At 47.8% G+C, this 23,856-nt stretch overlaps 8 protein-coding genes across 8 annotated transcripts; 5 read left to right on the top strand and 3 right to left on the bottom strand.

Moving 5' to 3' along the window:
- Positions 1–28: 28 nt before the first annotated feature.
- BU24DRAFT_173363 (pyruvate dehydrogenase E1 component subunit alpha) lies at positions 29–1,908 on the top strand. Its single transcript, XM_033521537.1, has 4 exons — positions 29–588; positions 668–1,122; positions 1,174–1,409; positions 1,468–1,908. The coding sequence occupies exons 1-4, from the start codon at positions 317–319 to the stop codon at positions 1,780–1,782; spliced, it is 1,278 nt and encodes a 425-aa protein (XP_033383543.1). The 5' UTR covers positions 29–316; the 3' UTR covers positions 1,783–1,908.
- Positions 1,852–3,452, bottom strand: BU24DRAFT_173248 (uncharacterized protein). Its single transcript, XM_033521536.1, has 4 exons — positions 3,396–3,452; positions 3,050–3,335; positions 2,925–2,975; positions 1,852–2,760 (listed from the first exon to the last, which is right to left on the bottom strand). The coding sequence occupies exons 2-4, from the start codon at positions 3,121–3,123 to the stop codon at positions 2,034–2,036; spliced, it is 852 nt and encodes a 283-aa protein (XP_033383542.1). The 5' UTR covers positions 3,124–3,335; positions 3,396–3,452; the 3' UTR covers positions 1,852–2,033.
- Positions 3,453–4,291: 839 nt separating this feature from the next.
- BU24DRAFT_479980 (uncharacterized protein) lies at positions 4,292–12,541 on the top strand (the record flags this gene model as incomplete). Its single annotated transcript, XM_033533099.1, has 5 exons — positions 4,292–4,886; positions 4,965–5,115; positions 5,176–8,243; positions 8,308–9,757; positions 9,811–12,541. 5 exons carry the CDS (start codon positions 4,292–4,294, stop codon positions 12,134–12,136), a joined length of 7,590 nt encoding a protein of 2,529 aa, XP_033383541.1. The 3' UTR covers positions 12,137–12,541.
- A 920-nt stretch (positions 12,542–13,461) lies between these two features.
- Positions 13,462–14,537, top strand: BU24DRAFT_449962 (uncharacterized protein; the record flags this gene model as incomplete). The annotated part of the gene is made up of 3 exons (XM_033530984.1): positions 13,462–13,534; positions 13,588–14,277; positions 14,333–14,537. The coding sequence occupies 3 exons, from the start codon at positions 13,462–13,464 to the stop codon at positions 14,509–14,511; spliced, it is 942 nt and encodes a 313-aa protein (XP_033383540.1). The 3' UTR covers positions 14,512–14,537.
- Positions 14,538–14,550: 13 nt separating this feature from the next.
- Positions 14,551–15,351, bottom strand: BU24DRAFT_421515 (Endoribonuclease L-PSP). Its single transcript, XM_033527748.1, has 3 exons — positions 15,080–15,351; positions 14,870–15,022; positions 14,551–14,816 (listed from the first exon to the last, which is right to left on the bottom strand). The coding sequence occupies exons 1-3, from the start codon at positions 15,230–15,232 to the stop codon at positions 14,706–14,708; spliced, it is 417 nt and encodes a 138-aa protein (XP_033383539.1). The 5' UTR covers positions 15,233–15,351; the 3' UTR covers positions 14,551–14,705.
- A 1,438-nt stretch (positions 15,352–16,789) lies between these two features.
- On the top strand, positions 16,790–17,715 carry BU24DRAFT_461459 (uncharacterized protein; the record flags this gene model as incomplete). Its single annotated transcript, XM_033531889.1, has 3 exons — positions 16,790–16,992; positions 17,049–17,348; positions 17,403–17,715. The coding sequence occupies 3 exons, from the start codon at positions 16,790–16,792 to the stop codon at positions 17,713–17,715; spliced, it is 816 nt and encodes a 271-aa protein (XP_033383538.1).
- Positions 17,716–17,829: 114 nt separating this feature from the next.
- Positions 17,830–19,388, bottom strand: BU24DRAFT_432872 (MFS general substrate transporter; the record flags this gene model as incomplete). Its single annotated transcript, XM_033529943.1, has 4 exons — positions 17,830–18,426; positions 18,492–19,068; positions 19,124–19,207; positions 19,270–19,388. 4 exons carry the CDS (start codon positions 19,386–19,388, stop codon positions 17,830–17,832), a joined length of 1,377 nt encoding a protein of 458 aa, XP_033383537.1.
- Positions 19,389–20,499: 1,111 nt separating this feature from the next.
- Positions 20,500–21,747, top strand: BU24DRAFT_421512 (nucleotide-binding domain-containing protein). The gene is made up of 2 exons (XM_033527747.1): positions 20,500–21,181; positions 21,239–21,747. The coding sequence occupies exons 1-2, from the start codon at positions 20,536–20,538 to the stop codon at positions 21,712–21,714; spliced, it is 1,122 nt and encodes a 373-aa protein (XP_033383536.1). The 5' UTR covers positions 20,500–20,535; the 3' UTR covers positions 21,715–21,747.
- The last annotated feature ends 2,109 nt before the right edge of the window (positions 21,748–23,856 follow it).

Here is a 23,856-nt window from a genome sequence, read left to right as displayed (position 1 = left end):
ATTTTACACTGTCACTGTTGGCAGATCTCGATCCTATACTTTTTTTCTTTTTAATTATCCTTGACTTATCCAGCGAGAAGGCAGGGTGACTCCGTTGTTTGGGTACTTATTTTCCGATCATTTGACGAGGTGACCCGTTGTCAAAGCTCGGAGGAAGTGTTGAGCTATAATTCGGGCATTAGGTAGAAAAGTCTTGGCAGCAGAGCTCAACACCAAATTGTTCGCTCCCGTCTGACCCAACGTCCCTCCTTCTCACCTCCTCCCAACGCCTATTCATCTCCGCCCCGTCTCTCCCTTCTCCTGGTCACATTGCAAGATGTTGTCGCGGTCAATTAGGAGGACAATTGCCTCCCCTCTCAGGCGCAGCGCCTTCGCTCCCGCATCGCGACCTGCTTTCAGGACTGTCACTACCGATGCCGCTTCGTCGCACGCAGACAAAGAGGCCGTTCCCAAGGAGGATGACAAGCCTTTCGAAGTTCGTCTCTCCGATGAAAGTTTCGAGACTTACGAGCTTGACCCTCCTCCGTACACCTTGAACACCACCAAGGGTGAATTGAAACAGATGTACTACGATATGGTCGCTGTCCGGTATGGAGGAACCCATTGTATTCCATTAGCAGATCGGATACCACTGCAGTTTCCAGAGGAATGCTAATTGAGCCAACAGACGAATGGAAATGGCTGCAGACAGACTATACAAGGAGAAGAAGATTCGTGGTTTCTGCCATCTGTCCACTGGTCAGGAAGCCGTTGCTGTCGGTATCGAGCATGCAATTGACAGGCAGGACCATCTCATTACCGCCTATCGATGCCACGGATTTGCTATGATGCGCGGCGGCACCGTTAAATCCATCATCGGCGAGTTGCTCGGAAGGCGAGAGGGTATTGCCTACGGAAAGGGAGGGTCCATGCATATGTTCGCACCTGGATTCTATGGTGGAAACGGTATTGTCGGTGCACAAGTTCCTGTCGGTGCTGGTATTGCTTTCGCACAGCAGTACACCGACAAGAAGAACGTGACTCTTGCATTGTACGGAGACGGAGCATCTAACCAGGGCCAAGTCTTTGAGGCTTTCAACATGGCAAAACTCTGGAACCTCCCGGTCATCTTTGGTTGCGAGAGTATGTATTAATGACATGACAGCATTATCGCCGATACTAATCAAGTCCCAGACAACAAGTACGGAATGGGCACTGCTGCCAACCGTGCCGCCGCTCTCACCGACTACTACAAGCGTGGTCAATACATTCCCGGCCTCAAGATCAACGGTATGGACGTTCTCGCTGTCAAGGCCGCCGTCCAGTACAGCAAAGAGTGGTGCGCTTCCGGCAAGGGTCCTCTTGTACACGAATACGTCACCTATCGTTACGGAGGTCACTCTATGTCCGACCCTGGAACCACATACCGAGTAAGCGACTTTGGATGCACTCAGACCTGATGTGACGCTAATTTTTTTTCTCAAATAGACTCGTGAGGAGATCCAGCGTATGCGCAGCACCAACGATCCTATCGCCGGGCTCAAGCAGAAACTCCTTGATTGGGGCGTCACCTCCGAGGAGGAGCTCAAGTCCATCGACAAGGAGGCCCGCAGCAACGTCGACGCCGAGGTCGCTGAGGCCGAGCAGATGGCTGTTCCAGACGCCACTGGCACGGTGCTCTTTGAAGACATCTACGTGCGTGGTTCAGAGCCAGAGTTCTTGAGAGGACGCATTCCTGAGGAGAACTTCTACTACACTGAGGTCGACATGGGTAAGGAGAAGAAGCCGGTTGCCAGAACATAAGCAATGGTTGGAGGGACGATTCGTTATCGATTGTAAACTTGATCTTGGAAGAAAGATTGTAATATTACATCTATCCGTGCAGTATGCATGCTAGGGTAGCGTGAAGCGTGGATTGTACCTACTTTTTGATGTGTTATCCACGTCTCTTCTAAGCATTGAGAATAGACTTCTTTTCAAATTATTGTATCGTACGTAAGGTAATTAGATGGTGGGTTTGCTGATCGAGGACTTAGCTCGCGTTCTACGATCTATCACGAGGTTTGCCTCTCCGTTTTCACCCCCTGCCACTCTGCCCTAAGGCCTTCTCCAATCCACGGACACTCCACCCTCTCCACGTGCTCTCTGATGTATTGTATTAGAGGACCAGCGCCTGGGGCATCTTTCTTGATAGCGAGTGCACCCAGCCGTGGTATATGTAAAGCCGAAGCCAATCGGGTTTCCGCAGATGAGGGTAGACAGACTAATCTGGTGGGCTGCGCAGTGTCCAGGGAGGAAATGTATATCAATGTTGGGAGATGGGCATGAGCGAGGGAAGCAGAGGGTGTCGGATGAGGAATGATGACCACTGGGAGCGGAGCGTAGTGGTCTTTTGGAGGGGCTGCTCCTTCTTCGTCTGACCGCATCTCTACGTGGTTTTTCTCGGGATCACCATCATTTTCCGCGTGGCGTGTAACATTCAAGATTTGAAGATCCGATCGGTGGTCGTCCTGAGACTTGTCAAGTGGCATCTGACTGGGAATCTGCTTTTGCGCCAATGCGGTCAAATGCCGCGTCACGGTATTAAGGCCTATGAGGACGTGGTTGGAGAGCTGCGGTGCTGGTGGTGGGGTCGCATCGTCCACCGCTGCCGATGTATCCATTTTGAAGGAACCGCGGTTCACCGCCGAGACAGAAGATTGTTTCCCTCCAAGTTTCCTTTTCTTCCCCTTTGATGGGTTGTGGTGAGTCTGACGATGCTGGCCCAGGGGCTCGAGTAAACTTGTTGGTGCAAGGTTAGTAAGAAACGTTTCTTACAAAGACAGAAGGGTGAGCGGCATGGCGGATTGCAATAACAAAGAAAGACAAGGGGAGATATCAGAGGACCATATATAGAGATTGTAATCACGATTCAATCTGGCGTGCGAAAGAGTATCCATACGTACCCACATAGGATATCGAGAATGGCATCCTGATGCTTTTGGCCAATGGCAGGGCTACAAGATGTCTGTCAGTGGGTGCAACTGAGGCTGGGGACTATGCCATGATCAGAGAGAGTAGAAAGACATACACGCTAGTTTTGGTGAATGGGTTTTCGGTTCTATATATTGGCTTTGTGGTTTTTTTAACTGCTGTTGGAGGCATTGCAGACGTTTGATTGGCGTAGAGGAGTAGATGAAGGTATAGGATGCGGGTAGGGCGGTGGTCAAGTTTGCTTGGAAGATTGATTATCTCTTTATCAGTATGAGATGGATAAGTACAGCATAAGTAAGAGTTGGCAGGGCAGTGGATGATGATGTAGTAAAGTAACTACTGCATACCTCGTAGGTAATTCGATGAAGTATAAGTTTATCACTCTGTAGTTGGAGTTAGTGAAGATAATTATAATACTCGCACTAGAGAAGATTAGTCCTTACCGTCGACCTTAGTCATGAGGTACGAGGCACGGTGTACGGAGTACCTTTAGCTACTAGATTGTTACCTTAGCACTCACAGTTACAGGTAGTAGGGTTGAGTACAGTAAGGTAGACAGACTACTGGTACCTTTCCCTCTCCCCTCCAGGCTTCTCCCCCCCAAATGACCCAATGACGCTGGCTTGGCAAATCCCTCCCCACCAAAAAACTTAACGAGCCCCAGCTCCCGCCCGCCGCCAAACGCCATTCCCTCTCAACGACGCGTACTATCTACCCATACCCTACCTACCTAGGTAGGTATCGTACCTAGTCTATTATCAAAGCTATCACCTATTACTCTACTCCGTACAGTGAAAGTACATACGCGTGAAGCTTTGCTTTTCCCCTCTCACCACAAACCACCTCCCTACTATAGGTGTCTTAATCCATATTCACTCCTTCACTCATTCATTCATGGTTGATACCCGCACGCTCCTTCAGCCAGATCTCATGGTTCTCTCACATCCCTCCTCCCCTCCACATTGCTGTGGTTAGTTACGGCCAGGCTGCTGTTGCCTTGCACCGCGCTTTTATCACCACCAACCTTACTCTTCCACTCCCAGGTACATCGACCCCCCTCCTTCAATCGACTCGAACCAAATCTAATCAGAACAATTCATAAGATACACATACACATACGCGCCCGTGCCCGCGGCCGTCTGGGTCGAAGGAATAGCTGGTCCAACATTCGGTTAGGAAGAGAAGAGAAGGTGGGCTTGCTCGAGCTAGTTGCTTGCTTCCTGTCCTCACTCCTTCACCTGCACTACCTGACGCTCTTGCTGTGCTGCCCATTGCCACTACCCCACTTGACGACGGGTGAGCTTTCACTTCACTTTTAAGAGTGTTGCCTTGCCTAGTCATGAGTCAGCACAAGCAGCACCAAGAGCAGGAGGAGTACCAGGACCATGATCTAATGGATTCTGTTTCTGCAGGCGACGCTCATACAATCTCTCCCACCCCCGCGTCGCCGCCGCGCCGCGATCCCATGGAAGACGCCGACTCTTCCTTGACCCGCAAACGACCACGACTGGACACCGGAAGTCCTGACAATCGGACCATGGCCTCGGATTCCACGTCGACAAGCAGTCGCAGCGTCGCACACCCTACCGAGCAACCGCTTGAAATGACTATCCGCTCACAACCTCCGTCCGCCTCTATACACTCCGATGGGGCCTTCGAACAAGTTGATGCCACAGAATCAATGGGCAGCATGGAACCCGCAGCGGACGCACCTGGTGGCACACCTGTCGAGAACCAGCTAGATGGTGGAAACGACACGGTAGAGGGCAGTCCGCCTGTCGTCGTAGTGCCAGACGATGATGAGCAACTCTATGGGAGCATCCTACTAGACCAGGATGAAGAAGAATACTTCTCCAGGTTTCCTTTTGCAAGCCATGGCTTTCAAGGTGGGCATATGGGCGCTCTGCGCCAGATGGGGCAACATTTCCAACAAGGTAATATCAGGGCTTTCTTCTTATCATTATACTTTGACATGCGTGTATCTCGATGTGGCATAACTGACATTTGAGCAGCGCCAGATGTTGATGGAACAGTCCTGCCTCAAGTTTCGGTGTGGCTAGACAATCTCCCCACCTCACCTTCGCATTGGAAGAATTACTATGTCGACAAGCTACTTTTCTGGGACGAGTTCGCTGCGTTCGTGAACAAAGTCCTGCTCCGAAGGTGAACCATACCACCCTATTCTGACATGTCCCCGGCTGTGTTCCCCGCTAACCAGACCAGACATCCTTTCGGAGACGCTTTCTGTGATGATGATCAATCCGAAGAAGTGGTGTTTTACACATTCTTCCGCAGCTATATAAGGCTATGCTGCCGTCTCCTGCAAGTTGACGCTGCCATGTTATCGATTGGCACGTACGAAGATGTGTACGACCAGCATACGCTCAGTTGGAAGCACTTACGGCACCTCAACACCGTATTCCGGCACGAAAAGAGCAATGTCTTTCATCTGTTGTCGAAGGACTACAGAGCAAACATTCAAGACATGGGCAATCGTTTGATCAATGACTTCCTCGATCCTGCTTCTAATGGTGCCCGGTACTTGTTCGAGCTCGCCGAGTTGTTATGCGAAAAGGCTCCCGCAAACATCAGTATCGGATCGGCATGTTGGATGGCATCGATTGCGCAATCTCTAGGTTGGTACATCCTGGAGGTGCCCTTCTTTGAACATCATGCTCTTCACTCCAATTATTGCCAGTCGGTCCTCAGATTCTTTCGGCGATACAACGAGGAACTTCAATCTCCCAGCAAAGTGTTGGATGCCGGTGCCACCAAGGACCTCATCCAGCAATTAGCATCTCTTCTCGGTGAGCTTTGCCGTTGGGATGATTCAATAGCCTCGGATCTTGCTGAGGAACTCCTCAATTTCAACGATCCAAGTTCTCCCACTGTCGCCTCCGCGAGCCTAGAAGCAGTTACGCCGTTAGATCGCTTCCTGCAAGATCCCAATAATTTTCCCTCTCTAGTCAGCAACGCATGGAAATTTAAGTTGCTCAAAAAGTATGTCGTCAAGGGCCGAATGGAATTACGAGTCACCAGCATCAGCACTATGGACGAGGCATTGGTCGGTATCTGGCGTGAATATCACAACTCGGAACTGCATACATACCATCCTGTGATGCAGTATCTAGCCGAATACCTGCTTCATCAACGAGTAATTGATTACATCATCAGCGTCGATTCCCATCCCCAAATCATATCTCGGAGCGGGAATATTGTTGGCTTTCTTGTTGTGACCCATCGATACTCGGAGGACCAGACCGACGCGATTTGGAACACCCTTACCCACAGTCAGGATCCACGTGTTGTCTCGGCGACTCTAAAAATGCTCCATGGCGTTACCAACCTTATGAATTCAACAGAACTTTTATACTTCTGTGCCAAGCTATATGCCCTTCCAATAGAAGGCTTCACACCTGAATTGCTACGATTCCTGCGAGACTTAACGCAGAAGGCTCAGCAGAAGCCCGTCGATTGGTCGAGTACCGATTTGAAAGCACGCCCGTGGAATGTGTGTGTACGGGTGATGCAAGATACTTCTCCGAGCCGAGACAGCTCAAAGGTGGGTAACGTGTTGCACACCGAAGCGTGTGATCAACTACAGTGCATCTTGCCCCTTGTCGGTTTCGAAGAGCGCCTTCAAATATGCGACGACTGTGCTATACATATTGCAGAAAAGACAGCAAAAGCGACCGGGAGCGTGCGCGCCATCTTTCTACTGTGCACAGGCGGTATTCCCTATGACCTTGGGCTCATCCAAAATCGGCGCGATATCATTCAGGACCGCCCGAACATCACTCGGTACATTCTTGAAGAGTTATGTTCTTTTGTTGAGACGGAAACCCCTCGTGGCTTCCACCAGGCCTATCTGATAGCTTTAGACTGCCGGCTAGCTATGCTCCGTGAGATTTTGATTCGCTCTCCTGGCTCGATCCCCTCTGATCTATACATCGATATTTGGGATCATATTGTGGGCAAAAATGCACTCAATAGCCATTTCCGAGATCTTGCCTGGGCAAAGCTGGTCGACGTCTCCAAGCGGAAACCCCGGCTTGGATGCGGCTTCCTGGACCAGCTAATGTCGGAGTATGTTCCAACCCTCCAACCAGATTATTTCACTCCTGGACTCTTCGATTTTGTACGCTCTTACGGCTTTCAAGCAACCAGGGAACATATCGCGACAGCTGATGGGGAGAAGGAGATACTTCAAATCCGTGGCGTGGACCTTTTATGGCGCATGATCATCACTGCCCCTGCAAATACCATCGAGGATCTTGCGGCGAATGAGATGGCTTCACTCTATGTCGACCTAGATATCAGCCACGCATTCACATTGGAAGAGATCGAGGAGGCGCATATCGCTCTCGTTGAGAAATGCACTAAAGAGCTCCTTTCCGCATATAAAGGCCTCCGACAGGCAAGCAGATCGGTGACGGGGTTGGGCGACGCCATGGATGTCATTCCCTCTGACGAAGACCTACGGCGTACGGAATTGCGCTTCAGCAGAATCCTTCTCTTCGTAAAGCTGCTGCTGAACTTGATCCGCACCAAACCTCAATTTGCCCGCACTCAAAGAGCGGATTCCAAGGTTGATCCGCTTGAGCAAGAAATATCCTCCGGCAGCGCTATGGAGATCACATACACAGTGACAGGGAAGAACGAGAAACAAGTCATATTCATAGGCTCTGAAAACAAATTACGCGATCTGTATGCACGACTATGCCACATCACCGGCTTCACCAAGATCAACATCTTTGCTGGTGGTCAGCGCCTCAGTTTCCCCACCAATGCACACAGCAACTTGCTAGATCTTGGAATCAAGCCCAGAACACATTTGCTCGTTCAGAAGGCTGCCGGGAGCGATATACTGCAGCCCAATGTGGAAAGACCAACAAGCCAGTCCAAATTCGAGTCGACCCTAACGGAACATCTAGATGATTTGTTCGCTTGTATGGATTCAGAGGACTTTATCAGTGCAAGCATGTTTGACTTCCTGATCTGTTTTCCGTACCGGGAACGAATTTACCAGGATGTCATGGCTGATGTCAGTGCAACACTCGTCTTTCCACCTGGGAAGTTGTTCCAAATCAAATACGCTGCATTGGCGCTACAGTCTAGATTGCGAGAGCAGCTCCGCAAGGGTGCACTCGACGATACGTTCTTGCTCAGAGCTGTTCAAAAAGTAGTGGGGGCTTTTTTGAACCCAGACTTGTTCCACCACCCATTGTCGAACCCTCGTGAGACGCATGTTGCCGGTGTACTCGCAATGGTTCTCGTGGAACTACTCAAAGGTAAGGTGTCATTCCAATGGTTGAAGCACGACCACCCGCTGACCGCTGCTCATTCGAGAATTAGAACGACCTACACATGCCATTTCCTCGGCATATTTTGCTGATGCTTCAGCCCTCGTAGCACGTTTGACGGAAATCATCAGCGCCGGTGTCGACGCAGACCATGACAGCTCTATGACTATAGTGCAATCTTATGCTGCGCTTCTTGAGGCTTCTTTACATTCAAAAGCTATTTGGGATGCTTTCGTTGGAAGCCCAGACAGTTCAACGTTACATAAGGATCTGCTGCTTATTTACAACAGGAAGCAGGTTCGAGAGAACATCGTCCAAGTGATCGCATCCGTATGTGGCGGCGATTTGCCATCAAGTTCTCCCCTTACTCGAGCCGAGACCTCCAAGCAATTCTGGAATCTCGTTTCTGCCGTACTTCCCTCCTCTGTTGATTACCCCAAGCAATCGGAACAGCTATTCGACATTGCGGACCAGGTGTTCCGGAGCCATGACGAATATAGCCGCAATGAAGAGTCTTTGAGATCGTCATTGACCTCTTGGAGTGATTTGTTACTGCAGTACAGGCATGAAGAGTTCGTTGGTCGCGATGAGGTCGATCCCGTCGTTCTAGGGTTCACCAAGCTTCTATTTGGCTGTATTTCGTCACTCAAGTCCTTCAAGAAGCCTTTGAACTCGGGCACCTTGATGGAAAGGATCTTCCGCAAATTTCTTTTCACCCCTAAGGTCCATGAAATAGACGACTCGGGTGTGTTGCTTCAAGATCTCCCAGTCCTTGAAAGCCATACAAGGCAAGCGCTCTACGAACTCATCGTTGCTTTAGCCGAGGATCGGCACACCTTTGGCACGCTGCTTGATCTTGTGGAGAGCCTTACAAGTGACGAGGAGTCCATGTCTCTCCGGTCGTATTGCATTGACCGCCAGAACGAAATCCGATCCAGTACAGGCTACGTCGGGCTCGTCAACCCCCGCGCCATCTGCTATATGAACTCCCTTCTCACACAACTTTTCATGAACATCAATTTTCGAAGATTTATGCTCAGCCTACAGGTTGCTGATGAGGGTGCATCCCAGCGCCTATTGTTTGAAACGCAGAGACTTTTCGCTATAATGCAGGATACTTTCCGCAAATCTGCCGATCCTCGGGAATTTGCCTCATGTGTGAAGGGTTTGGACAGCCAGCCAATCGACATCAACATCCAAATGGACGCTGACGAGTTCTACAATTTGTTGTTCGATCAATGGGAAGCTCAGATGCTTTCGCCTGAAACAAAGCAGAAATTCCGTTCCTTTTATGGTGGTCGAACTGTCAACCAAATCAAGTCAAAGGAGTGTGAGCACGTTTCAGAGAGAATTGAGACTTTTTTCGTCGTCCAGTGCGACGTTCAAGGCAAATCGAACCTACAAGAGAGCCTTCAGGCCTTCGTAGAGGGCGACGTTATGGAAGGAGACAACAAATACAAATGTGAATCATGCAATGGCAAATTTGTAGACGCCATTAAACGGTAAGGCACTCATCATCCGCGTCAAATACTCTACTTGCTAATATGGCCATCAGCACATGCCTAAAGGATGTTCCAGACAATCTCATATTCCACCTAAAGCGCTTTGATTTCGATTTAGTGGACATGAGAAGAACGAAAATCAATGACCATTTCGCCTTCCCAGACTTCATTGACGTTAGCCATTATAACGTCGATTATCTGAGCGATCCCTCTACCCCACCAAATGAGGATATATTCGAGCTTGTGGGTGTACTTGTTCACACCGGCACCTCTGAAAATGGGCATTACTACTCCTACATCCGCGAACGTCCTTGTCCTACAAGTCGCTTACCTACCTGGGTAGAGTTCAATGATCGCGACGTAGATACTTTTGATCACCAAACACTACCCTACCATGCCTTTGGTGGGCTTTTCGAAGATCAATACCAACGTCAACAGAAACAATTCAGCGCTTACATGTTGTTCTACCAACGGAGAACGGCAATTGACAGAGACCACCAGGAATTTGTTAGTACTTCCGTGAGCAGCTCTCTGAAAGCTCCAGTTTCTCCGCAGCTAGAATCAGAAATCAGTTCTGATAACGAGGTATTCGTCCGAGAATACAGTCTTCATGATCCAAATCATTCGAAGTTCGTCCGGCAGATGATGGGTATTCTACGCACAGTCAACAACGGCATTTGCTCGACCGATCACCAACAGGAACGCAGAACAATCCACGTTGTGCTGGAACATCTTTCCCAAACAATATGCCGGCAGCGGTTTATGGAACAATTTGACGAAACAATGACTCAATTACGAAAATTGTCTTTGTCCTGCCCTAATTGCTGTCATGCTACACTGAAGTGGTTCGCTTCACATGACTTTGCTCTCACAAGTCTTCTTCTTCGATGCCCCCATCTCAAAGTTCGATCACATATGCGTGCTTTTGTGATAGAAAGCCTTCAGTTCCTCCGAGAGAGAGATCCAGTACTCTATGGAATCGAAAACATCGACACGGACAGCGACACTGGCAGTACAGTTCCCGTTGATGGCGCCCTCAACGAAATTGTCCAAAGATTACGATTAGTTGCCGAAGAGACGTGGTACAGCGCTCGTGGCTGGGATGACTTCTATCTGACAATGTGTCAAATAGTTGATTTAGGCTATGTGGAAACCGCTGTGGTGCTCAATCACGCTTTCCTAGAGTTCTGTCTAAAGATCCTTAGCATGCATGCCCACGCTCAATTCCGGGCTGCTGACCCAGATCTCTGGCGCCTTGTCGAGAAGAAGAAGAACATCTATAACCGCCTTATCGAGTTAGTCCATGCCCTACTGTCGAAAATGGATGCCTGCGCACCAACGGTAGGGACCTCGGCACAGGCTGTTGATCGCTTGGAGAGCTACGATCGCAGCACTTCAAAATTCCCCTTGTCAAGCTTTGAGCAAAGCACGCTACTCATGTGGGATGAAAAGAATCGGGCAATAGCGGCCTTGGATCGAATGCTAGAGAATTTCGACCGTACAAAGACGGATGTGTTCTATCCCGGTGAAGTCCTCAGGTGGATGCTGAGGCTACCAGATCAACGAACACAGCGCTTCCTCTTCTGCACCATCAAAGAAGGAATCGCTGGTCTCGCACCTCCATACTCCGATTGTTATGTTCGAGCCGCTCTTTTCTACTGTGAAGCATGTCCCAACCCGGACCTGGTTGAAAAAATGACCGAGGCCGTTGTTACTTCGGCCACTACTTTACGAGAAGCTGGTGGTGAGGTACACCTCCAATTCTTCGCGGGACTGCTCTCGATTCAAAACGACGCTACCATTGATCAAGACGGGCCAGACGCATTCTTCGACACTTGTCTACAGAGATCCCGTTTCTACGCAATCCCTTTACTCCTTTTCGACGATGACGTTGTCCGTCGAGAAACATTACTACATCTCGACAAACTGTTTTGCAAAACAAAGCCAGATGATGCTTGCAGTTTCCAAACGCTGAAGTCCAAGTACACATCTGCGCGAAAATTAGTAGAAGGCATGAGTAAGCGGATTGTCAATGAACATGAAAACAACTCGTCACGGGCATATATGCAGCCAATGATTTCGGCCTGTCAGATCTTAGTCAATCTTCTCATCCAGCTTCACTCCAGTTCGGACGAAAACACGATGCAGCTGCAGGACAATGTTCGCGATACAACCTTAGTTCAGACCTGGCAACTTGAAGTGGAATCTCGCGTGAGGATATGGGTTCTTGATGAGGGTACGCCTATATCTACAGGCGGTGAGCGTATTCCTTTTGGCACGGGATCATCCTCACGTACAGTTACTGACGTTGACTCAGAAGCCTACGAGCATTCAGATTATGCCAGTGATTCCGATGAAGGTCCTGATCTTGAATCATAAGGTAGCAGGATCAAATGTCAAGCCAATACTTTATTCTCAGCAAGCATCACGCCGAGCTTCATGCTCGTTCCAGGTGGCGATAAAAACAAAGCTTTTTTTTTGCTACTTTCAATCTGTCCGCCTACATTGAGGCTGGGGATGCGTTGTGATGTCGATTTCGTTCCATTCACTATGCTTCGGCTCTTCTTTCCTCGCAACTCTTTTGTTTTGTATCGGGTGGCATAGCGTCGGCGATCAGGATCTTTTGTTTTGCGATATTCCGATACCAACACCCTCACATGCTGCCGCCCTTAGTATTCCTGCGCGAATACACTGGGTTCCTATGCCTGGGTATCGCTGATACACATTGACCCCTGGTGATGGCATTACGTATATAATGAATTATGACTACACAGAACTCAATATCTGTCTAATGATCTGGACCCCAGATCATGACGTTGATGAGTTTACTCAATAGATGGTTTTCGGCAACGAGTAGAACTACTTCATGCATGTCTCCCATGATATGAATGCATGGACTTAACTCTATGCGATAGCACAATGTTCTCATGATACTGCCATAGTTTGTGGAATGTCACAATGCAACAATAGTGAGTCCTCCAGCTTTATATAACTTTCGGAACGAAGATTAGTCTTAATTAAACTGTAGTAATATCATGTTTGAGATACTGACGTTATCAGTTTTATACAAGAAGAAGAGTATTAGTATAATGGCATTTTTCCCCCTAGTAGTTCTGAGAGACAAAATTTTACAAGATAAACTAGAAAGACTAACTTTCAGTTACTCGATTATATCTCGAGGAATGACTATGTAGATAATGTGTTCTTGGAATATTTGCGGGTCGGTAGACATACCTCGTTATGCGTTTCTCGATGCAGCCCAAAGATGTTGCTAAATTCGTGGGCAAGCTAGACGAGAACTGTAGATGTGCAGAAATTACCCAACTAGAAAATATATTCGACTTCTCCTCTATTTTACATTGACTAGGTCATTATGGGGATCTAACCATTTGTGTATCAGCAGCCTTGTCAATGGCGCTGAACCAGTCACTGCATTTATCTGCACTGGTGACAATGTGACCTGTGACCATTGACAATATTACCTGTGACCATTGACAATATTACCTGTGACCATTGACAATGTGACCTGTGACCATTACCTCTTCGTTCCTGCCCTTTCTCCTCCTCCTCCTCCTCCTCCTCCTCCTCCTCCTAAAAGTACATTCTTGACCTTCCTCGCGATATACATTAGTCCGAGACTTGTTCTACCTTCTCTTCAGTGCGACAAAGTACCTACAAAGTAACAAGCAACGTTGTATCAACATATGAATTACGAGGGCGCTCCAGGGCTGGATTTTGGCGGAGGCAATGTGAAAATTGACCCCAGCGTTACTAAAGGTCTGCGTCTTCATAGCAACCATAGGCTCCGTTCCGCTTACCAGTCTACACAGTTCTGCCACAAGGCTGCCGAGTCATCTCAACGGAGACCCATGGTGTGAGCTTCTGGGCCAACACTGGTCGCATTGACGTTGAACTATGTGACGGATCCGCACAATCATTCTTCATCAAGGTAGAATCTCATGATGTTGGCAAGAACATGCTCAGTAGCGAGTTTGAGTCCATGAAAGCAATCCATCGTCTTGCGCCTGATTTTGCACCCGAACCCATCGCTTGGGGGACCTACGAGTTAGTGCCTGAGAACCACTTCTTCGTCAGCAAGTTTCATGATATGCGTCCGGATATGCCAGACCCAGGCAAGTTTGCCGCTCGATTGTCTGCACTACACCAGTCCAGCAGGTCACCGAACGGAAAGTTTGGATTCCACGTAACGACATATGCTGGGAACCTGCCGCAGTATACTGAATGGGAAGATAAGTGGGAAATATTTTTCTCAAAGAGTCTGAGAAAGGCTCTCGACTTAGAGATAGAAGCAAAAGGATACGATCCAGAGTTCGACACTCTGATTCCCGCAATTTTTAACAAAGTCATACCGCGCCTGTTAAGACCACTCGAGAGTGAAGGACGCTCTGTAAAACCATCTTTAGTGCATGGCGATCTATGGTATGCGAACTCCGGCATCGAGAGTGACACGGGTGAAGCTTTGGTGTTTGATGCGTGTTGTTTTTACGCACATAATGAGTGTACGTATAACAGTCCTGTTTAATTAATCTTGCTAATGCTAAACACCTGACGCAGATGAGTTTGGTCAATGGAGGCCGGCCTGCAACCGCTTTGGTGCTAAATATTTAGATGCATATCATGCTTGTGCACCAATTTCCTCACCTAAGGAGGATTTTGATGGCCGTGTGGACTTATACAAACTGAGATATATTTTTGATAAAAGCGTTGCCTTGAAAACTTCTAATTTATCATAGAAGGTTCAATACCCACGTATCGGCCCTGTTTCATGATAAACCAACTTTAAGGAATCAGTATGTGTTAACCTGCTAATAAACGTACAGTTATTGACACATAACTTAATAGAATGCTAGGAGACATGAGAGACTTAGTAGCAAGATATGGTAACCCTTTATAACTAAGTGTATAGGATATAATAAGTTATTTCCTTCTAGATATAGGAAGAGCGCTGTCTGCTTGCCTGGGAAATGCTTGCAATTGCCTCAATCTCTACATTAGCTCCTTGCAGTGGGAGTTGCAGAACTGCAACACATGTTCGGCTCTGCTATCTTGTTAGAACCTAAGAAAAAAACCCTTCTGCCTCTGGAGACATACGGGCTTTGGGTCCACTGTGAAAAACTCTAAGTATGCCTTATTCACCTCGCCATAGTGCTCCATGCTTGACAGGAAGATGGTTGCTTTCACGATTTCATCGGTAGCTGTACCGGCTTGCTTCAGAATTGCGCTGAGATTATTCAAAGCTTGTTTCTATAAGAGATCAGAACACATGTTCATTCAAGGATCTGAAGATAAGGGAGAGTAAACCGTCTGCTCATATGCGCTGCCCGCAAGTTTACGCGTCACAGGGTGGATACCGAGTGCTCCTGAACAATACACCATGCCGTTGCAAACAATTGCTTGTGATAGGTGTGGGCTTGGGGCCGGAGCTTCCCTGGTCAAGATTGGAACTCGTGACATGGCGGAAATTGTTACTGGAGTAGGACAAGTTGGTGGAAAGGTGAACGATGCTTAAAACTGCATATTTGAAGAGTTCTATGCTTCTCCTTAAATATTGATTTGACTTTCAGTAACTTTCCTACCCAGAGCCGTTTGGCCTACTGGTAACAGTGTTGATGGCCATCACTGCTGATAGACGATTGGCTGAGGGTTAACTAGCTTACGGAGGTCCATCTCCGACAGACATTAGCTTCTGTAGCACTAAACGCGCACGTGCACGCATGACATACGCATCTCGTTCATGCAGCGAAAGATTCTACGCATGCAGAACAAGCGGGCCCCGAACTCAGAGCCTTGGTGAACATTCGTCCTTTCGTGTTTTATATTTGCAAATTGCTTCGCGTAGCTACCAAGTGAAAGCTCGGTTGCCATCAGCTAAGGCAGGTCATTGAGAAGATTTGGCCACACCCTTGCTAAGAAAGAAGAACATCTATACGATTGAACCAGACTGCATGATATCAATATATGATGTCAGGTCTCGCTAATGGGTTGCAACAAGAAAAGGCGTTAGCGTTAGTCATATAAATCAAGTAGTTACATCGATCCGATATGGCTAACATTCAGCAGGTGCAAACGATGCCAATATAAAAAGGTATCATCTTCACACATATCCGACGATCTATAAGTCTTTCAGACTGACATAACAAGCTTAAATGCTCGAGGACCGTTCCTTGCAACGCTTGCCAGAAAGCGGGAGCTCAATGCATGTATAGGCAAACAGACCGAAAGCGCCAGCCAGCATCACAGGACCATGTCATTCTATTGCAAAGTAGAGTCGAGTGGCTAGAAGACTTCATCCTGGATCTTCAGGGTTCCTCCTCGGCAGAGAGAGATTCTAGATTGCGCACCATAAATCTCATCTCGGCTTCATCCAGGCGGGCAGTGTCAAACGCTCCGGCAACACAAAGCAGTTCAGCCTTCTATCGTACCGCGAACTCGCATATAACCCGTGATGGGATACTATCTTTTCATGGTCCCACAAGTATATACCATGTTTTTTCCGACGATAGTGATGGAAGGCCCAACGAGACCGACCAGCTTGGTCCGTCACGAGATTCGACACTCAGGAATGCGAATCATGTCTTGGATCATTTCAACATTGATATTGATGCCGATATCGTCACCCAAACTCTCCTCCTATTCTTCAAGTGGCAGTATCCAGATTATGTGTTCATTTATCGGGATGCATTCATCAGAGATCATTATGGTGTGCGCCAAGGGTCCAAATACTGGTCAACCTCCCTCTTACTGTCCATTTGCGCGTTAGGGTCTCTGATGCTACCAAAACTAGAAAGGGAAGATTTTGGCGTGCGTTGCATGGATGCTGCAGTGAGTATTGCCATAGTGTCTGACCTGATGCATCCATCCATCACCGCCGTCCAAACCTTTCTTTGCCTTGCCTTTTGCGAGATTGGTAGAGGCAATCTATCCAAGGGCTGGGCTCTCTCAGGTAGCTATGAGTAATATTTCCAATCAGACAATCATGCTTACATCGTTTCAACAGGTATAGCCTTCCGAATGGTTCAAGATTTGGGTTTCCAGAAAGATCCTGAGACGTGGCCATTTCTGGATCAGTCATTTATCACGAATGAAGATGTCGAGGTTCGTAGGCGAATCTACTGGGGCTGTTACATTTCAGACAAATTGATCAGTCTCATCTTTGGTCGGCCAGTGCAACTTTTGTACAATGAAGCCGAGGTTCGCGAACTGGGGACATTACCGTAAGTTAACGCTTTTGCTCCTAACATTAAATGAGAAATCAATAACGTATCCACAGAGACCCTGAGTTCATTTTGCCATGGCGCACTGTTGGGTTCGATGATGACGGACACCGGCAGTACACTGACTTATCCATGATCCCCTACGTGAAAGAACAGATCAAGCTTGCGCGAATTGTAGAACACTTGCTGAGCCTGATGTCGTCTGAATCTGACCGGATTACAAGCCCCCAGCTACTGAACCTCGACAGCCTCAATCATGATTTACTAGAATGGAGGAAGAATCTTCCCAATTGGGCCGATTTTAAGATATGGGACACGAGTGATGAGCCTTTAAAGCCAAATATAGCCGCAATCCAGTACGTTTATTGAATGCCGAAGTTCTTTGTCGGTAGAAGCTCATCTCATTGTAGTCTTCTTTATAACGCCACCCGAATCGCCCTCAACTTTAACGGAGCAGTAGCATGGGAGGGAAACAATCGCACAGAACAGACTAGTGAGGTTTGTATGCTTGCTGTCACAGAGATTCATTCTATTATCCGCCGCTATCGGAAGCAACATGGATTACGAAATAGCTCTTTGGTCATAGTATATGCGCTAGCTCAGTCCATCCGGGCCTCAAAAGCATTTGGCACCAGTGAGGAAACCCAAAAACTGGTCAAAGTTATGTCAGAAGTCGCACCAACATGGACGCTAGCAGAGATGGTCACATCTGCAAGATTATGATGAAAGCAATTTGATAATCATTCGGCACCATTCAGGTGGGGCATTCTCAAGACGAGCTCGCTAATTATCAGTTGATAATTTTCTTGACTAAATCGTTGCTCTATTGCCTAAGTTCTAAAGCATGTACAAGCCCGGAAGGTTGCCAGATACTTCAGTTCGAGCCAGAATTTTCTTGTTCTCCCTCCGTAATATCGCCTTCATAGTAAGGCTTAGGGCGATTTCAAGCCCACAAAAGGCAATGAGCAAGATCATTGCTCTGCTATATCGAGGTTCATCATTCGGATCGAAGAAATATGGGCTCCAGATATTACCAAACTGTCCCATGATGTTGATGATTGCAGTAGCGGCAGCCTTCTTCTCAGATGTATCCCCCACGGTGAACGCTGCCCAGCTGTAGACAGCAGCATTGGCCCCGAACACGCCAGAGATGTATATAAAAGAAGCGCAGTACCTAGCGACAATATTAAGGATACTGACGCTTAGAGTAAATCCAACTACAGCAAAGGCTAGCGGTGCACAGATATGGTATCCTCTCTCATACTTGCGGTCGCTAGACCAGGCAATGAAGTACGATACGACTGCACCAATGATGTAGGGCGGTGCTGTGCAAACGAGGGTGATAGTGCGACTTCCGAGATTAAAACCTCGGACAATAGACGGAAAGAAATAGTTGAAACCATACGCAGTTTGGTTCGAGCATAGAATCAGTGACTATATGTGATTGCATGTAAAGTCAGTCATCCTGGATTCGCCATGTAAAGAGCTTGACCACTTACAAAGATCCAGACCTTATAGTCGCATAAAGCCAATTTCAGACCATGACGAACAGATCTGTTGGTCTCTTGGCTCGAGATAGAATCGAGTGACATCCTGTAGGATGATATGCGGCGCTCCTCTTCACTCAGTAGCCATCGCGCGCTGCCAGTCGCTGACCCCGGGAAATCGGGGAGGAAGAAGAAGGCGATGAGGCCGAGAAGAAAGCTTACGGCGCCCTCGATAATGAAAAGCCAACGCCAGCCAGCAAGACCAGCTACACCGTCCAGTCCAGAGAAGATTCCTGCTGCCAAAAGGCCGGATACAGCGGTCGCTAGCACTAGGCCTGAATATAAAATTGCAAATCGTAGTGCAAGCTCCCCTTTTCTATACCAGCACGAAAGGAGATAGAAGACTCCAGGAAAGAAAGGGGCCTCTGTTATACCAAGGATAAATCGAACGGCGATCAGCCCCTGAAAGTTATGTACCGCAGCTGTGCTAGCCGAAACGCAAGACCAGAGACAAACCCAGAATGGGATATAGAGAGACGGTCGAACTCGAGTCAAGATCATGTTACTCGGGAGCTGCATCAACATGTATCTGTACCCATGATATTAGACCTCGCACGAGTGCATTCGGATTTGGATTGTGATACCCTGGGACCAAGATTGAAACAGCTGTACTATAATTGTTTCCGGTCAGCCCAAGATCCGCTTCAAAAGAGTCGAGCTTGGCTTGCCTAATACACGGTATATCAGTCATCGACAGAGAAGTATAAATTAATCGCATCTCTTCACTTACGCAATGTTGTTTCGATCTAGATAATTGAAGAGATAGAGAATGAATACAACTGGCATCAAGGTCCTATCCAGTTTTCGTACCAAGGTTTTCTCTGTATCCAAGAAGGTCTCGTCCGACATTCCGAGAGGTCGGGACCCATGTTGACTGACTTTGGGTACCGTATTGCCTGGACGTTCTAATTCCAAGTGATACATCTCATTCTTGTCCTCTGGAGATACCGATGATCTAATAGGATCGCTCATTGTGCGAAAGCGTTTCGTATAGAGTCTCGAGGCAGGAGGTGAATCACAACAAAGAGAGTATAACAGACCTTGATCTCGATCTGTGCTACTCAAACACTGGAAGGACCCTTTTTTATATGTTTTCAAGCCTCTATCAACGGAGTTCATACATTGATCTCTATCGCTCGAGTCAAGGAACCAGTAGCGTGGATTGTGGGGTAGGCTGGGGAAGATGAACATGTACAGAAAGCTATCCGCGGCCGTATCTTGTTGAATCGGTTACGGAATGCCATCTCCGGGAATATAGAACTTTTTTCCCCCTAAGATCAGCTGTGATAAATCGCGTTTGAAGTGTTATAAAGGTCCGCTTCCTCGGGGTTTGGTCTCCGTAAATACAGGCAGGGATTAATGGATCATGAAACATGGGTATTATTGCCTCAAGTAGAGTAGCACAACTGTGATCTTCTGTCTACTGATGATTGGGGAGGAGATGTATTTATCATAGCGAAAATTGACATTGCCGGGCCCATTTGCCTTTTCGCGCGGCCGATTGCAGGTGGAATCTGCACACCCTCGTTTCGTTGTTCGATTCTTCTCCCACGCAATTAGAGTTCGTTTCTTTTAATTCATGAGGAAGAACCAGTCTCGCAAAACTTGGCTGTTGCAAGTTTGACTAGACTGCCTCTAGTATTTTTTTTTTTAAAAAAAAGGAGGATCGGGCCAGCGTAGATGATCTTGTCAGAACTTTTATTGCACATTGAATCTTGCAAATTAATGATATACGTACAATCATTGACCTCTCTATTGAGCGGGTTAATCGTGGCACCTACCATGAAATGTGGATTACCGATCCGACCCTCCCTTAGTCTACGAGTAGACTGGTTCCGGAGTTCTGTCTCCGAATTGGAGCCATCCTACCAAGCCCTCCAAAAGAAATAAATAAAAGTTCGAGATTAGTTAGTATAAGTAGAGCTTTTGCGCAGGCGATTGTTCAAAAAACCATCGAAGAAAACTCCCACCTCCAACAGTAAAGCATACACAAAAAATGGCCGACCATACCACTATAGTTATCATCGGAGCTGGTGTTATAGGGCTTACTACTGGCCTTCGTCTCCTTGCTACAACGGATCAAGCTAAGTATAGAATTATCATCGTATCACGAGAATGGCCTACATCTATCCCAGGAGCTCCAGTCAACCACTCGGTCAACTACGCTTCTATGTGGGCCGGAGCTCACATGCGGCCCATTCCAGCAAGCACACCTCAGCTGCAACGGGAAGCAGCTTGGCTGAAGCATGCTGCCAGAACGTTCGAAGAGCAAATTCGGCAGACGCCATCGATTGGTGTGACGAAATGCAAGGGAATCGAACTTCTAGAGGCACCCACGGCAGGATATGAACAGCAGACCGCTGAGTCTTTCTTCTCAGAATCTGGCCTCAATAACTACCGTAAATATTCCCAAGCCGAGCTTCCGCCAGGGGTTCGCTTAGGTTTCGAGTACGATACATATTGTGTCAACGCACCCGTCTACTGCGCGAATCTTTTGCGTTCATTCATCCTTCAAGGCGGTCGATGTATGCAACGCGACTTGAGTAGCGAGTGGGAGGCCAGCAGTATTGCACCCAACGTAAGCTTAGTGGTCAATGCCTCCGGTATGGGCTTTGGAGATAAGAAGTGCTTTCCCATACGTGGTAAGGCGAAGATGAACTTTACATGATGATCAATGCTGGTGTTGACATAAAGATTAGGCCAGACAGTCTTGACAGATCTTTCCGCTGTGACTAAGACGGTCACGAAACAAAAAAGAGACGGTACATGGAGTTTCATAATCCCGCGTTTCTTTGAAGGAGGCACTGTGGTAGGGGGAACTAAACAGCCTGGAGATTGGACAGCCCAACCGATCCTCTCCACCAGGAGCTCGGTACTTAGTGAAGGAAGGAAAATCGCCGAGTTTGCATCGGATTCCTCAGCCGGAAGTAATGATGTGAGGGTAATTGCTGATATTGTAGGTCGCCGGCCCATGCGCGAGGGCGGGATGAGAGTTGAGGTTGAGCACCCTTATGGCACTAGTGTAAAAGGGCAGAGCAGTATGACACGCATAGTACATGCTTATGGGGCTGGTGGAAGAGGGTTCGAGATATCATGGGGGGTTGCAGAAGAAGTTGCTAGTCTGGTCAAAGCAACCTTATTAATAAAGGACTCTATTATTCAAGCAAAGCTATAATGTTATAATTTAGGAACCTATAAGGATTAAAGGAATAAAGGGAACTTAAGATAGAAGTCTAAAGTTAAGATAAGGTTACTTAATAATACCTAGTATTATATTAGTTATAAATACCTTATCTAAAGTATTGTAAGGGTTGCGCAGAGCTTGCAGATACCTGATAACAGTAATGAATTCGATAGAGGTCTTAGAGAGCCTCGAGTAGGGATTATAAGAATCCCTTACGAAAACCACGCTAATTCTAACTAGGAAACTCAGGAGAAGTACTCAACTACACTGGCCACCAAGTGCCCTCGACGGGCAGCTGGTAGTCGTTAGTTGTTCTCACGGCGCTTTGTCGCGATTACTACACTGGATCTCATCCAGGGTATATCTCCTGGGCACCAGCCCATTACATTACCCCCCTTCTAGCCTTGATAGTATTCTTCAAGGCGTAGTTCGTCGAAATCCTTCTGGCAGCTGATTCTTCTTGTTCCTTGCTTCTTTTGAGTACTCAATCCATCGTTCGAGTGCTGCCGTATCCTCCATATTCTGCGCAGGTTGCCAGTCGGTTTCCGCATAGCCAACCCACTTAACCTCGTATTGAGTCTGCCGGCCTCTACCGCGTCGAACTATTCTTTCAGCCACGATGTCTTCGACGGACCATTCTTGCTTCCCGTCAACCATGATAGCTTCTGGTTGTGAATCGTCGTTAGGTTGACTAGGAAGTGGGTCGTTTGCGGCAAGTCGTAACCGGTCAATATGGAAGACGTTCTCAGCCCCTGGGGGTATATTAAGACGTACAGAGTGGCTATCAATTACCTCGGTAACTGTGTACTTAGAATTCTTCCAATCGAGCTTCCTGTTGCTCCGTTGGGTCTTGAAGTGTTTCCCTAGCGATAGCCATACTTTATCGCCTACCCGTAGCTGTCTTGGTACCTTTCGTCGTCGGTTGGCTTGCCTCTCCTGTTCCTGTTGGGCCTCGGCCATGGTTGCTTGCGCTATTTCGAAGACCTTCTTGAATTTCTCAATTATCGCCTCTGCAGTTTGTTTGCCAGCCTGTTCGTTTGCTGTGTAATAGCGCGTTTCCCGCAGAGCTTCCAGCTGGGTTGGGTCGATGTGATACCCGTGCTGCAGGAAGAATGGACTAACGCCCGTTGACGTAGCGTTCCTTGACCTGATTGCGACCATAGCCATACTCAGTAGCTTCGCCCAGTTCTTCTGATCCCAGTCAATATAGGCTCGGAGATAGGCCTCGACGGTACTGTTCATCCTCTCAGTTGATCCATCAGTTTGTGGGTGGAACGCAGTCGATAATCGTCGATTAATTCCCAGGATTTCACAAAGTCGCTTCCACAAGCCGCTTGTAAATTGGCTTCCGCGATCCGACACTATTGCGTCTGGTAGCCAGTGGTAGGCTACTACATGTTTAAGGAATGCCCATACTACTGTTTCTGTTTCCATGTCTGGCAGTGATACCAGAACAATATCCTTGCTTAACCGATCAGTGATTACCAGGAGGATAGTGCATCCCTCGCTTTCTGGTAGGCCTGTGATAAAATCCATTGATATTTCCTTCCAGATTCGGTCTGGGATTGGTAGTGGCTTTAGTAGGCCGTGGAGACCGTCTCTCCATGGTTTGATCCTCCCACAGACGTCGCAGTTACGGATGTAGCGGCGGATATCATCTGACATACCTGGCCAGAAGTAGTCTCTTGCAACGGCTTGATAAGTCACTTGTCGTCCTGGGTGGCCAGCCACTACTGGTGCGTGAGCACTGTTGATTAGCCTTGTTCGCAGTGGTTCTGATTGTGGTACCCATATCCTGTCACGATATTTTAAGCGCTTATCCTGGTCTACTGAGCAGTCAGCCGTTGATACCTTGATGCCCAGGCTTGGTGGGATGCGGCGAACTCCATTTAGTATTGCTTGTTGGATAGTAGCGTATTGTTCGTCCTCTCTTATAGCAGCATTCCAGAGTTGGTCGATGGGTGCTTGATCAGGCTGTGCGTCTTCGGGCTCTGTATCAGCGTTCAATTTAGTTGCCGCAGAGAACGTGATAATACTGTCTTCCTCTTCTTTATCTAGCAGGGCACGCGTAGTTGGCCTCAGCAGTTGCATATATCGGTGCTGGATTCGATCGTCCGATACGTTTTGAGGCAT

The sequence above is a fragment of the Aaosphaeria arxii genome (genome assembly GCF_010015735.1).
Source record: "Aaosphaeria arxii CBS 175.79 unplaced genomic scaffold BU24scaffold_4, whole genome shotgun sequence".
In the NCBI taxonomy this organism is placed as follows: Eukaryota; Fungi; Ascomycota; class Dothideomycetes; order Pleosporales; genus Aaosphaeria; species Aaosphaeria arxii.
The sequence above is the reverse complement of the archived record's forward strand: the minus strand, read 5'-3'. Positions and strand labels throughout refer to the sequence as shown.